Source organism: Lynx canadensis, chromosome B1 (assembly GCF_007474595.2).
Source record: "Lynx canadensis isolate LIC74 chromosome B1, mLynCan4.pri.v2, whole genome shotgun sequence".
Lineage (NCBI taxonomy): Eukaryota > Metazoa > Chordata > Mammalia > Carnivora > Felidae > Lynx > Lynx canadensis.
The window spans coordinates 201559778-201574826 of record NC_044306.2 but is presented as its reverse complement, the minus strand read 5'-3'; the positions used below and the strand labels follow the sequence as shown (position 1 = coordinate 201574826).

General features: G+C 52.4%; 1 protein-coding gene across 1 annotated transcript; it reads right to left on the bottom strand.

Annotated features, from left to right (window-relative positions):
- Window positions 1–6053: 6053 nt before the first annotated feature.
- On the bottom strand, window positions 6054–8242 carry LOC115512836 (putative MORF4 family-associated protein 1-like protein UPP). The gene is made up of 2 exons (XM_030314250.1): window positions 7717–8242; window positions 6054–6757 (listed from the first exon to the last, which is right to left on the bottom strand). The coding sequence occupies exon 1, from the start codon at window positions 8065–8067 to the stop codon at window positions 7732–7734; it is 336 nt and encodes a 111-aa protein (XP_030170110.1). The 5' UTR covers window positions 8068–8242; the 3' UTR covers window positions 6054–6757; window positions 7717–7731.
- Window positions 8243–15049: the final 6807 nt, after the last annotated feature.

Below are 15049 nucleotides of genomic sequence, written 5' to 3'. Positions count from 1 at the left end.
GTGCTGTTCTGGAACAACCAGGGTCTTAAAAATACTCCTATTTAGGTCGAGAAGCTCACAGAAAATTTCGAGCTAAAGCAGGAGCCTCGCAGTGACCTGTGGTTTTCCATCTCCCGGGCCCTTTCGTCCGGTTCCTGCAAGACGGTCCTTGCCGCCCCACTAGCCGGCCGTGGGACCTGGCTTCCTGACCTGTGTGAGCGTGGCTCGTCCCCTCCCCTAGGTGGGTCTTGTGTGAGTACAGGACAGGGCTGACCTCGAGAACACAGAGGAAGAGGAGCTGAGAGGCTGTGGCCTCACTGAAGCCACTGTGATGCCTGAAGTCAGCTCGTCCCACACTTGCAGGCTGCCTGTCCCCCAAACTCCGCTTCCCAGCCCTGCCAGGGCCGAGCGTCAGGCTCTGGGCCAAATTCTCTGATGGGGGGCGGGGGAGCCGGTGCCCGGGTCGACAGGGTTGGGTTTGAGTCTGACTCTGCCGCGTACTGGTGGGGGACCTCTGGGAGCTCAGGTTTCCCCTTGAGATGAAGCATAACCCGAGGGTTGTGATGGGGAGGGACAGGTTGCCCGTTGACGGCTGCAACGGGCGATGTTAGGTGTCAGCCTGGCTGGACGACGGGGTCCAGCGCCAGTCTGGGTGTTGCTGCAAAGATACTGCTCGGTGGACTTGCAGGGAGGCAGGTGACCCGCCATGTGGGTGGGCCTCACCCAAACAGCGGACGTCCTCAAGAGAAAAGACCGAGGTTTCCGTCCTCAAGAGAGAAGACCGAGGTTTCCAGGACAGCAAGGGACAGGAAGGAATTCTACTCAAGACCGCAGGACAGAAGCGCTGCCCGTTTCCAGCCTGCAGAAAGTGGGCTCAAGACGGACATCGACGCTGCTCTCAATCTCCAGCCTGCGGGCCGGCCCCGCGATTTTACACTTGCCGAGTGCCCACAATTGTGTGAGCCAATTCCCTACGGCTCTGTTCCTAACTTGGAAACCCCACCGGGCACACATTCCTGCGAGAGCTGGGCAGCCAAGCTCCCCTTCCTTGCCCGACACTCGGACTTTTGTGCACTCCGGCGATTGGAGTTTTCCCAGGCGCTGGCCTGCTCCGGGTTCGGCTTAGCAAGCACGCAGAGAGGAGAACCCTTTGCTGGCACTGGGCTCGCGGCTGTCAGCGCGGCGCCCGCTTCAGAGCCCCTCTCCCTGCCCCTCCCCCACTCGCTCCCTCTCTCTCTCAAAAATAGACCTTAAAACTTTTTTTTATTTTGTATTTACGATTTTAGTATTATTTTGCTTTTTAAATCTAGGGAAGTATAAAAGAACCAAAATAACGGACCCTGCCCTTCCCACTCGGATAACTTCTGTTGACACAACAGGTGGCTCCTGAGCGGTTTGGGGGCCCAGCAGGACTAGAAGGCACGGGCTAGGACCCAGAACACTTGCCCTGCCCAGCACCCCCGCTCCAAGGGAAGTACTGACAGGTGCTCGTGATTCCTTCCAGAAGCGTCCGCGTGTGCCCCAGCTTCCAGGAATCCGCTCGTGCGGCAGTCTATGTCCTTCCTTTCAGGCTCACGAACGCCAACGTCCACCCTGATCCGCAGGTGCTTTTCCACCCAACCCCTCCCAGCAAGTGCTCAGCACGGCCTCATCCTTCTCTCCTGGCCCCTTTGGTGACAGCCTCCTTAGCCTCTACCCATGTGCCCGGTCACATTTCTCTGCTCCACTCCACAGCAGAATTCCTTCAGAGTGCTCTGTGTTCTCTCTCCATTCTTACTCCCTTTTAGATACGGTGGAATGTTCGCAGTGTTCCAGAGGTCAAGGCTAGGGAACAGCCAAACAAGCAGCACTAAGGAGCTGGGGTTGGGAGACTGCCGAAGCCCGCCCACCCTGTGGTCCTTTCCACTCTATGGTCCTGACCGCGGAGTTCGTTCCAAGAGATACCTGCATTCTCATTACACACCCAGCAAAACCATTGTTCCAAGAATAAGGACACACAGGGGCGCCTGGGTGGCTCAGTTGGTTAAACGTCCTACTCTGGATTTCAGCTCGGGTCATGATCTCATGGCCTCTGAGTTCAAGCCCTGCATCGGGCTCTGCGCTGACAGTGTGGAGCCTGCGTGGGATTCTCCCTCTCTCAAAAAACAAATGAACAAAAGATCGCATATCCTAGTGTTTAGATCCTTACGTATTTTAGGACAATAGAGATACCATCCACTTTAAATTCTGGTAAGCTAATTATGCACGTGCACATTTTGAAGGGGATAATTAAAGGAACAGGAAAAGAGTATATGAGTTTTAAACCAGTAAAGTGGGGAGAAAAGAATTTAAAAAAACTCACTCCATAGTAAGGCAAGAAAGGAAATGGGAATGTGGAACGGGTCAGAATAAGATGATAAACATAAATCCGCATATATTGCAATTACAATAGACGCGCAAGGATGTCATTCTCAAGCCAAGACACAAGAGACTGTCGACCTGGATAAAAAATCCAAAACATACAAAATCAAGACACGCTTCTGAAATGTCGAGGCACAGAAAGACTGAAGCGAAAATGATCAAAAATCACAAAGCAAAAGCGAGCTGGGGCGGCTGGCCGCAGACCAAAACTAGTGCCGGACGGAGGGTCACCACACGATCCAAGTTCCAGCAGGAAGGGAGGACCTTTCTAATCAGTGCCCACTGACACAGTTTCAAAGGGCCTGAACAAAGAGCGGACAGAAGTACAGGGACAAACCGACAATCCACCATCGGAGGGAGTTCAACCGGCCCGAAAGAGGACTGCTGGGTCAGGCAGGGATGTTTCAAGGGACTGAAACAAACACTGAGGCACTCTCCGTCCGTCCCTGAGTGGCGGAGCGGAGGGAACGAAGCTGTGCCCGAGGGAGCTGAGGAATGTGGGTGAACACGTGTGACTCTCGGTGACGCTGAATCAATGACCCGACTGTACAGCCCAGCCCGAGTTCAGGGCGCCTCGGGCTATCCAAGAACTGCATCATGGGTGTCCCCAGATGACCCAGGAGTGGGGGTGGAGGAAGATCAAAGATCATTTGTTCAGTGCCCTTTTCCGGAGAACGTCTCATGCCTGCGAGGAACCCAGCCTCCCTCTGTCCAATCAGACTCGGTCCAGATACAGGACCCGTGTGCAAGTCCCAGGGGAGCCGGACCTCCCCGTGAGCTCCCAAAGCCCAGGAGAAGGCCTCCTGACACACACAGGCCTTCAAAGCTCTGCCTCAAGGGCCAGGGCTGAGACTGTCCAAGAGCTGGCTGGTTCCTTACGTGAACTGGAGACTAGGTGAATGTCAAGGCCCCAAGGAAGCTCAAAGACAAGACAGTGCCAAACCATCATCTTACGGTGGCCCAGAGTTGCCCGCCCAGGGTCACAGAGCCAGTTCCTGAGGGTTCCTGCAGCCCCAGTTTCCTCACCTGAACTACGAGGACAGTAAAATGATCACTCGAGTTTGTGAAAATCAGATAACGTATGTTAAGTGTCAAATGCCAAGGAGATTCTTCTAATACAGACTTTTGTCTTATCATTCCACACATCCAGGGTCCTGACCCCAGACGGGAGCCGTAGGACCCTGGCTGTGGGCTGACAGCAAGAACAGGATCAACGCAGTTTTCACTTTTGAGCTCCTTGAGTTTAGCATTTGACCTATTCCATCCCATTCACGTCTTGGAAACACTTTATTCATGAGTACAAAGGTAGTAATACCGATCACCAGCGTTTAGAAAAGGAAACGGACTCCCAAAGAATCCCCATTTCCACCCCTCACCCTCCATGTGACCCTGCTGCACAATCACCCACTGTCTGGCCTTAGGGGACAGCGAGGTGAGGGACCTCAGAGGCTGGTGCTTCCAGAGAGGGGGGTGCAGACCCTCAGTCCTCAACCCTGGCCACGCCAGCCCTGCTTGGCTGTGTTCACAGTCCTCCCGGGATCACTCACTGGCCAAGAGCCACGGCACAGCGCACGACTGCCCTTCTAATAAAAGGACCGCAGGCTCAGGGGCCGGTTGGATAGGAAATGGCTAGAACTCCAGGAGTGACAGCGCAAGCAGGCAAAGGAAGTTAAAGGCAGGGAGGTGGGTTCAGTCCTCATTTCCCCTCTGTGCAATCACAACGGTGAGATCCCCGACCTCACTCCACACCCCTGCCTTGTCCATTTTCCACAACCATGTGCCCGTTTCTCAAACTACAAACGTGAAAGTGTCGTTGACCTGCTCAAATCTTACCACGTCCCGCCGTCACTCTACTTCTCGATTGTTTTCAGCCAACCATGCTTAACTCGACGGCCTTGGGACTCAGAACGCGGTACCTTGACCGGCAGCATAGGCATCACTGGGGAGCTTATTAGAAACTCACCCCCCCCCCCCAGGTCCTTAACTACAGGTTAGAACCTGCATTTTGAGGAGACCCCAAGGGTTCAGCTGCTCGTTAAGTTTGAATAGCCCTGCTGCAGGGGCCCGGCCCACAGCCAGAAGCAGCCCCAACTGTGAGACTTCTTTAGCGAGTGGTAGGTCATTTGAAAATTAGTCACGCATTCAAAAATGCTGAGTATTCAGAATATACCAACATAACCCCTGCTATGGAGTACTGGACGGCACGTCCAGGTGCGGCGTGGAGCACAGACTCCCCAGGGGGAGAAGCATGGACACACACGGTCAAGTTTAAACTCTACAAAAGTCGTACATGAACCGCTACAACCATGCCCTCTAGCCCCCTCACCGCCTCCCCGTTCCCCGCAAACACCCTCAAACCCTCTCCATCACGTCACATTTCTACCTACTGACAGACTTTCGGGGTCGGTTACGGGACGCCGGTTCCTTGTGTCCGGAGTGCTGTTCAGGCATCTGAGCTCACGGTTCTGGGCCCAAACCAAGACTCGCTTCGTCTGAAAAGTTTTCTCAAGCTCCCTATGCTCAGTGGACTCCCTCTTTAGTGCTCCGACCATACTAAAAACACAGGGTACCTACCTACACCTCCTTGTCTGCCAGAGCCAGTTTACACTTGTGGTCCCAAACCACATTATTACTAGGGCCACCTCTCACTTTCAAGACTGCCCCACTTTGGCAAATGATACGGCTACATATGGCTACCCTCGACAGGGACTCAGGCCCCGGACCCCAGAACCACTGCTGGATCCTCGCGCCCCCACAGTCCCCTGGTGACATCTTCAGAGCGCGGTCCACACGCCCACCGGCGCCTGCAGCAACCACTCTGCCCCGGCCACCCCCAGCAGTTTGTGGGCTGCCTGCCCACCCTCACCCTTGCTCGCCCAACTGGCAGTTCTCAACCCAGCGGCCAGGGGTCTCCTCAGACCCGCTCAGATGCTCCACGTGGACCTTCAAACCATTTCCACGCCATTTGCACTCAGGGTGATGGCTCCTTCTGACCTCGCCGGCCTGCCATCGTCTCCCATGCTACCTGGGCCACGCGCTCGCTCCACCTACCTACAGGATACTCCTACCCTAGGTGCCCTCGCGTATGTTCCACACGACCTGTCTTTGCTCAAACGTCTCCGTATGTGTCATCTGACCATCCTATATAAAGAGCAACGCCTCCCCCGCACCTAATCCCCACTTCTGTTTTCTACAGAAATTACCACTACCCAACACACACACGTTTTTTTCCTGCCTTACAACGATGACGCACTGTTCTAAGCTTACAGATATCAGACCCAAGTGGATAAGCACTCTGTTGACGGATGTACCCCCAGCATCTGCGGACACTCAACTTACGTGGTTAACCGAAGACCAGCACAGGGGGCACTGGACTGCGATTGCATGTTTACAGAGCTGTCTCAACCTGAGCTCATCTCTCCTGGAAATTGTGAGTGTCCAGCAGGGTCTAACGCGACACATGGTCACGGCGAAAGTTAAGTGACTGAATGAACTTCAGCTCCCTGAAGGCAGAGGCCAGACCAAATGCTTTCACGAGGCCCCTTCCTGCTCTGGCTTCTCTCCCTGCAGATCAAACCTCCCTCTGGCCCACAGGCTTTGAATCAGAAGCACTGGACCTCCCAAATCAGAAGCACTGGACCTCCATCTGAAAATGATGACAATCAAAGAGAAACTTTCATTGTGAAAAAAATTTATTTATCTCACCTTTTCCCAGCCAAGTCAATGGCTTTGGTAGTTTGCACAAAGATTCCAAAAACTGGCTTTCAATGCTTGTTTTCCAGGCAAACGAACTTTATCACAAGCTAGAGCCCTGCTCTCAGTTCCTGTGAGCTCTGCTCTGAGGACCGCAGCCAGAGGTCCTCTAAGCCTGGAAGATGCTCCCTGCTATCAGTTTGGGGCCCACCCCGGTCAGCGCCAGGCTGTCCTCCCCAAACCCTCCAAGCCATGCAAATATCACGTGCAGTTGTGGCAGAGAAGCTCCTGAAATGCCTGACTAGATCGAAAAAGTTTATCTCAGAGTCAGCCAAGACTCACAGTACCTAGATCTCATCCTTTAGTCTAGGTTGCTCACCAGACACGTTACACGATGTGCACCAGTTTACAGGCCACAGAAAAATTACATTTCTGAAAGAAAAGAAACAACCAAACAAAGAAAATGAAAAGAACGCAGCTCTCCTGCTCCGAGCTGATGGACTGCAGAATTCCGAAACGCAGACATCACCGCTCTCCGTGCCCAACAGCCCCCGATCTCACCGGGGGCCCTCTCAATCTGATCCAAAGCGGTGGCGTCCACATCCCTGAAGGGGGTCTGGCTTCTTGCTTCAGCAACTGCAGCCAAGTAGCGTCTTCTCTCTTGCAGAACTCCGACCTCAAGTTTCTTTCATGGGTTCCCCAAATTCCAGGAAGCATTAAAAAAAAAAAAAAAAAGCAAAAAAATGTTATTTTGGAACTTTAAAAACACAGTAACATCACAGTAACGAATATGACCACACAGCAGCTTACAACCTAGACCCTATTCCTTTACGTTAAGAGTACTTACCTACAAGCTGTCTTTTTGAAACGGAATTCACCTAATAATCATAATCATACCCGCATATATAATACTGAAACCATTTCCCCAGAATGATGCTGGAGATTTAGTGTTTAACATAGTGAAAGTACAGAAAAATAAGGGAGCGAAAACCAAATATTCTCGATTACAGCCTCTCCAAGCAGTCAGTCTAGAGTATGAGTGGGGAAATTAACCGTCACAACTGAAATTCTAAGACTCGCATATCCGGAGTCAAAGGAACTCAATCAACCACCCGTGCAAAATGCTGTGAGGTCTGGGGGCCTGGATGGCTCAGTCGGTTAAGCTACAGGCTCAGACCAGGATCTCACCGTTTATGAGTTCCAGCCCCACGTCCCGCTCGGCACTGACAGCACAGAACCTGCTTAGGATTCTCTCTCTCTCTGGCTCCCCATCACATGCTTTCTCTCTCTCAAAATAAACAAATACAAATTTAAAAAATGCTGTAAGGTCATCGGAAGCGCTCCAATATCACAGCACCTGCAAGTTTCCGTCCTGTACTTGGTTTCACGCTTCTCTAACTGGCCCCCTCGTCCTTCGTTCGCCCGACGGCCTACGCTTTCACCCCAGGCCCCGCCTGCCTGCAACTGCTTTACTACAAATGATCGTCACGTTTCACAACAACGTACTAACTGCTTTCCTCTGATTGCCAACGTAAAAGCGCGACCCTGTGTCTGCCCCCCACCCCGTTCCCCCTCCGCCCGGCCGTGCACTCCCAGGCGGGGCGGCGCGAGCCCCTCCCGGGAGCGCAGCCGCCCGACACCTACCCGCGCCCGCGTCCTTCAGGAGAAGCCGCAGCTGTCGATCTGGCCGTGGAGCTCCACGATCCTCCGCCCCATCCGCGCCACCTCGGCGGCCTTCCTCTCCGCCTTCTCGTACAGCTTCAGCACCCGCTCCTCCGCCTCGCCGCTCCCGCAGCGGCCCTGACCCACGGCGCCCTCCACCGAGTCCACCTCGCTCTGCAGCCGGTCCAGCAGGATCCCCACCTCCAGCAGCTTCAGGCGGGCCCGCAGGTGCGCGCGCACGTGCTCGCGCTCGAGGGCGGCGCGCGCGGGGCTCCGGGGGCGGTCGCGGGGCTGCTCGGGTCCCCGCCGCTCGTCCGCGCCCTCGGGCCACATCGCGCCGCCGCCGCCGCCCGGCCGGCCCCGCGGGCCGCTCACCGAAGCCAGGACGCCGGCCGGCCGGCCGCGAGCGCCAGGTGCGGGGCCGAGTCCGGCGGCAGCGCCTCCGTGACGAGCAACAGGTTCCCCCAACTTGGCGCAGCGGAGACGGCGTCCAAAATGGAGCCCCAGCCGTCTGCCAGAGCTGTGCTCACGTGCGGCCCTTTTACGACATGAGGGAGCTCCTTTGCGGCCGCGCGGCCCCGGCGCCGCGCTCCGTCCGCGGTCCGTAGGTCCCGGCACGCCGAGGGCGCAGGGCTGGGTCCTGAGGCTCGGCGGTGTAGATGTCGGTCTCTTTGCGCCCGTGTGGCGCGCAGCGTGGTCCGGGGACGGCGCTGACTGCGTTGTACTCTTAGCTGCTTAACGTTCTCAGTCGTGAGTAGCCGAATTGGGTCGGCACTGCTAGAATCCTTTAGTGCAGCGGACTACGGGGGGCCGTGCTGAGCGTCAGGGGTTTGGGTCTGGGCCATCCCGCCCCGGCCGCCACCCGCCCTGGTTCCGGGAGGTGGCTGTCCCCGACGCTCCCTGCCTGGCCCTGCTCTCCATGCCGCCCAGCCCAGCCTCCGCCCGGATTTTTGCTCGAAGCGTAGGTTTCATTCTGCCTTGCGTTTTGCTTCCAAGTCTGCGCCTCGCTTTACCCGGACTGTAGTGTAGGTCTGGGTGCACACTGTTTACTCAGCCCCGCCTGGCGCGCAGTGTGTCCTTGGGCGGTAATTCTGCAGAACTGATTCTTCATCAGATCATATAAGCCCGTCCTTAAGACAATAGACCCTGGGGGCAGGTTCTTGGTTCAGCTTCTCCACAGCCCTCACTTGCCGTGGCACACAGCAAGAGCTCAATAAATGTTGCTTTAACGTTATTTCCCAACATTTTTTACACTGTTTTTTTAAAAAATTGAAGCGTAGTTGACACACGATGTTTCAGGTGTATAAAGTAGTGATTTGGCAGTGCTATACGTTATGGAATGTTAACTACAAGTGTGGTTAACGTATTGACAGATATTTTAATTTTTTCATTTTTAAAGTTTATTTTGAGAGAACGAGACAAGAGCAAGCGGGGGAGGGGCAGAGAGAGGGAGAGCTTGATGTGGGGCTCAAACTCACAAACTGAGATCATGACCTGAGCTGAAATCTACGGTCAGTTGTTTCATTAATTTTTTTTTTAACGTTTATTTTTTTTGAGACAGAGACAGAGCATGAATAGGGGGAGGGTCAGAGAGAGAGGGAGACACAGAATCAGCAGCAGGCTCCAGGTTCTGAGCTCTCAGCACAGAGCCCGACGCGGGGCTCGAACTCACCGACTACGAGATCACGACCTGAGCCAAAGTCGGATGCTTAACCGACTGAGCCACCCAGGCGCCCCTATAGTCGGTTGTTTTAACTCACCTAGGCACACAGGTGCCTCTTAACATTTTAATCATTGAGCTTACCTCCTAGCCAGAGAAAATTCTACTTTATAACTTAAAGGGTTTATGGGGGGGACATGGGATTAGATGTGTGCCCGAATAATCCCCCTTTTGCCATATAATGTAACATAATCACAGCACTAATACCAGGTATCACAGCTCATGAGGACCCGTATTAAAATTCTGCCTACCACAGGCTTCTAGGGATCCGAAGGGCATGATCTCACAGCAGCCAGAAAAGACCAAAGTAGCAGCAATTAGGCCTAGAGAGCTAAACATAAGAATTGCTTGGCTTTTGGTACATGAATGGAACGGAATAAAATACAGAGAAAACCCGCTAAGTTTTGGAGGCAGCCATGTTAGCAAAAATGCTGCCAGCTTGGATGAAGAAAGACTAAGACTCTCCAAAATGTAGAAAGGTTTCCTGGCTCCCAATTTTTCTACTAGCAGAAAGCAGGCTCAGTAGCCAAAACGGACGTATTTTTCAATTCCCTCCTCCGAAGTGGCCAAGGAGTGTGATGGAAAAGGAAGAACGCGACCCACTCGGAGAGCCCAGACAAGTGTGCAGAACAATGAAGAAGGGCGGGGTTAGCAAACTACAGCCCTTGAACAAAGAATGCTTTTCACATATCTAAAGAGTTGTTAAACACACACACACACACACACACACACACAAAACTGACCCACAAAGCCTAAAAAAATGAATAATCTGGCCGTTTACCAAAAAACGTGTGCCAGTACTTGTACTAGTGAACCGTTTTTAGGTTCCAGGACCAAGGCCTAATCAAGGAATATTCCTTATCCTTAACAGTGAGAGACCAGACAGTATTTGCCTACAGCACATCAACATTGCTGTAAGTCATCAGCTGCTGTAATTCGTCCTTACATAGGGGCGCTATCCTGTCTCGTCACCACTGCGTTTGTCTCTGTGCGGGTGTTATAGATTACATGTTTGTGTTCGCCCCAAATTCATACGGCAAAATCCAAGTCCCCATTTAAATGGTATGTGGGGGCGGGGCCTTCGGGAGGTAATTAGGCCTTGAGGGTGGAGCCCCCGTGATGGGATGAGTGCCCTTCAAAGCGGAGACCCCAGAGAACTAGCCTCTCTCTCCTCCGTGTGAGGCTACAGTGGGAGGGCAGCTGGTCCACCAGCCAGGAGGAGGGCTCTCGCTAGATGCCAAATCCTCCAGTACCTTGACTGCAGATTTCCGGCCTCCAGAACTGTGAGAAACTGTTTGTTGTTTTAAGCCACCCGGTCTATGGTATTTGTTATGGTAGTCTGAACTGAGAAAGTGGGCAAGAACAAGTCTTAAACAGTTCATAAGCCTCTGCGCCAAGGAAAAGCTGATGTGGGTCACGGGATCCCAGACTTCTAGCTGGATGGCATGACTGGAAGAAATGTGGGAGGATCCTTAGAGGAGGATGAGGAAATTTTACATGAGTAATTGGCAAGGAGACAGATTGTGGCAGATCGTACAAAAGATCCCAGTTCTCCACCCCTTCCTGCCTCCTCGTCCTTTGCCTTGTGTCTTTTGGCCAATGAAATGTTAGCAGATGTGACACAAGCACATGCTCGAGGTGTGCTAACGTGGTTGGGCCGTCTTCACTCTGGTCTCTGCTACGAGAACAGGCCGGCTTCTCTTATTGGTCTCAGGAAGAAGAGGGGAGGAACACTTGACCAAGGTGCCCTAGACAGGCCCAGCTTAGGCCAGCCGGCACCACAGACACATTACTTAGCCAGTCTGGATCACCCAAGTCCCAGCCAAGGTGCAGGCCCTTGAGGAATGTTTATTGTCACTGGGACCTAGGGTGGTTTATGCAGCAAAAGCTAATGGGTCCATTCGATGTGAAGCCTGTCTAGGTTAGATTATGGTCCCAGATAAATTAAAATGCCAAACTCTTTTCCTCCATATTTTTACTCCATCCAGTTTTGATTGGAGGAATCTCACTCAGATGTCCAGACGTTCTGTTGCTGTTTTTTTTCTTTAGAAACTTGGGCCTGGGGTGCCTCGCGGGCTCAGTCAGCAGAGTGTCGACTCTTGATCTTGGGGTCCTGAGTTTAAGTCCCACATTATGCATAGAATCTACTAAAAAAAAAACACTTTAGAAACTCGGGCCTGGAGTATCTTCTTCAGGAAGTGGTATTCAGCCCCTTTGCACCTCTGAAGCTTCTTCCATATCCCATGTTCACTCTGAACCCGTCTCTTCCGTGTCTTGTTTTTCGGGATATCATAGCACCAGACTTACAAATTCTAGAAAATATAAATCGGTCGTCACTACAGCCGCTTTTAGTATCACTCCCATATGTAAAAATGATGTTTCCAAAACTTGTACGTTTTACAAGCAAGATCACGCTGCTGCTGCCATCTGCAGACTGCATTATGCTACATCAGAGAGAGGGATAGAATTGACAGAAGAGAAAGGAAAAAGTCCTGGATTCCGTCTTTTCCCAGTGCGATCCGTTCCCAGATTGATCCACAATCTGTGAACCCAAAACCCACTTGGGAAAGGTCTTCCATCAAGTGATGATTATTGCACGGTGAGTCTGTTTCACATAGCCAGCAACAGAACGACTTGTAAAGAGAATTTATTTCTATCAGAGTGAATGTAGAAGATTTGGTAAGTTCCAATCACCATTTAACAGTTCTCGTCCACGACAACTGGCCAAAGCACAGATGTGTGAGTGGACAAAACCTTCCAGATGACCCCAGTCGCCACCTGACTGCAGCTTCATGAGACACCCTGAGCTTGAACTGCCCGGCTGGGTTGCTCCCAAATTCCTGACCCACAGGAAGAGCAAGAAATAAATGGCTGTTGTTTTAAGCCACTAAGTTTTGAAGAGATTGTGTACATAACAGCAGATCACTTGAGGAGGTGCTGGTCTCTAGAAATGGTTACTCCTGAGACACAGTGTCAAACGTGGGCATGAGTGTGGCACTGGGCAGTGGGCAGGGGCTGGGAAGATGTTGAAGAGACAGAGAAAGCTGAGGCTCTAGTGAAGATTTTCAGTGAAGGCTGAAAACACAGTGAGGATTCTGGAGGAAAGGGGATCTTTGTTACACAGCAGCAGAGAACCTGACAATCTACAGAAAATGTGTACCTAATGAACTGAATGGCCAAACTACGGATATGTGAGGGCAGTGTTCGTAGTAGAATGTAAGAGGAAGAAACAGCCGTTAAATACAAAAGAGCCAGCAGCTGGTTGAGCGTCCAACTCTTGATTTTGGCTCAGGTCATGGCCCCAGGGTCATGGGATCGAGCCCTGCATTGGGCTCTGTGCTGAGCATGGAACCTGCTTGAGATTCTCTCTCCCTCTGCCCCCTCTCCCAGTCATATGCACGTGCCCTCTCTCTAAAAATAAAAGATAAGAGAGCCAGGACTTGCTGGGTTTGCTGGGTTCTCATTCCCAGCCTCTCTGGATGGCAAACAGTGCTACCATTTAGGAAGGGCTCTGAACAGAGCTCAAATCCACACTGCTGTCAGGAGAATATGGTTTAAAGATGAGACCCAAAAGCATGACTAGAAATCCTCTGTTAAAACCTCAGGAAGATTTATGGTGTCACCTCATAGAGCCTTTCAGACACACAAAAGGCCTTCTGAGGATCTTGAAGGCACACCTCATGCATCTTCTCTTGCAAACGACAGGATCTCTAAGAATCTGAAGGACACTGTCCCTGCAAATACCACTGGAAGCCCAACGTAGAGTGAGGTAGAGTGAGTTTTGTGGATGTGGCTTTCATGGGTATGTTAATCAATCATGAATAAATGAGAAGCACTGTTTCAAAAGGAAGCACATCAGTTTGAGCTAAAGGAAGACATACCATAGAAAATGAAAAGGGGATCTTGGAACCCCAAATTTCTGCAGGCAAGAAGCAACCGGAAGAAACTACTCGGATTCAGTCCTGAGCTACATCTGAAAAAAGGAAAGATGGTTCAGAGGTTGGGACCGAGGGCCCAGAGGGTGGAGCCAGATTCCCAGAAATTGTTCCCAGAGAGTAAGACTGGGCCCTGATGGGGGAACTGGGAACAGAGCCCTGCTGCATCTCAGAACTGCTGCAGACTGGTGATTGCCACTTGCTGTTTCCCCTCTTTTGGGTCATGTCTGTAGCAGTTGGGCGATGCTGGTCCCACCATGGTGGGTGTATGGGGCAGACAGTGCATCTCACCAGTGTGCAGCCTGCATATGGAGAAGCAGTTCTCAGGGGCTGTCCCTGGGGAGCCTCTCCCATCCTTGGGTCTGATCTCGATGACCAGACCCTGGACCTTGGGCCTCAGCGTGCTGACATAATGCAGTAAGACTTGGAGGCTCTTAGGGAAAAGTGTGAGTGTGGGTTTCCATAGGGAGGAGCGTCACTGCTGTGGCCAGAGGGACGGGCTGCATTCTCCAAAGATGGCCACCACGGCATTTCTGGTCCCACGTGCTCTTCTAGAACCTTGCCACGTCCCTATCAAAGGGAGGAATCTACGTCCCCGGTCTTGGAATCTGGATGGGCCTTTGTGGCCACCTGAGAGAGTATGGCCCAAGTGATGCTATGACTCCCGGGACCAGCTGAAAAAAAGACACTGCAGCTTCTGCGTGGCTCTCCTGGTACATGCAGTTTTGGAGTCCGAAGGTCTCAAGAAATCCAACTACCCAAAGCCACCACAACTGGAGAGACCACTGGAAGAGAGCCAAGGAGACGCCCTAGGAGCCCAGCTTTTTGGTTTTCTGAGTCCAGGCACCAGACATTGAAGGGAAGAAGCATTTGAGAAGAATCCAGCCCCAGCCTCCACCTGACAGCCCCAAATGCTGAGCTGAGTCCTCCAAATTCTTGACCTACTCAATTTTAATATATGTGTTTTCTTATTTGAGAGAGAGAGAGCATGCACACATGCAGGGAGGGGCAGAGGGAGAAGGAGAGAGAGAATCCCAAGCAGGCTCCAAACTCAGTGTGGAGCCCAATGCAGGGCTCGATCTCACAACCCTGGATTATGACCCGATCCGAAACCAGGAGTTGGATGCTCAGCCAACTAAGACACTCAGGGGCCCAGACCTATTCGATTTTAGATTTGTTATGTAGCGAGAGATCACCACGACAGAGTGCAAGAGGCTGCGGTTTGGTGAAGGCTTGAAGTACCTTCTGCCACAAAGCTGTGTCCATTTTCTCTGGCTGTGGAGCTCATTACCAACTTGGCGGCTTGAAAAAACACGCGCCGATTATCTCACGCTTTTGAAGGCGGAAGTCCAGCATGGCGCGAGTCTCTGCTGGTGTCAGCTGGGCTACATTCCTTGCTGGAGGCCCCGGGGAAGAAACCATGCTGAAGCTCCTTCAGGTTGTTGGCAGAATCCAGTTGCTTGGGTTTGGAGGACCGGGTTCCTGTTTCCTTGACACGTGGCTGCCTCCATCTTTAGGCCAGCGACGTGCACGGAATCCTTCTTGTGCTTTAAATTGCCTGGATTTCCTCTTAAGCTCCAGCTCTCTGCTTTGAAGGGTCCATAGGCTTACACGGGACCCACGTGGCGAATTACGTCTGCAAAGTCCCTTTGGCCTTGTA

Excerpts from the sequence above, each read along its gene's own strand:
- LOC115512836 (XM_030314250.1), bottom strand. The coding sequence starts at position 8,067 with ATGTGGCCCGAGGGCGCGGACGAGCGGCGGGGACCCGAGCAGCCCCGC.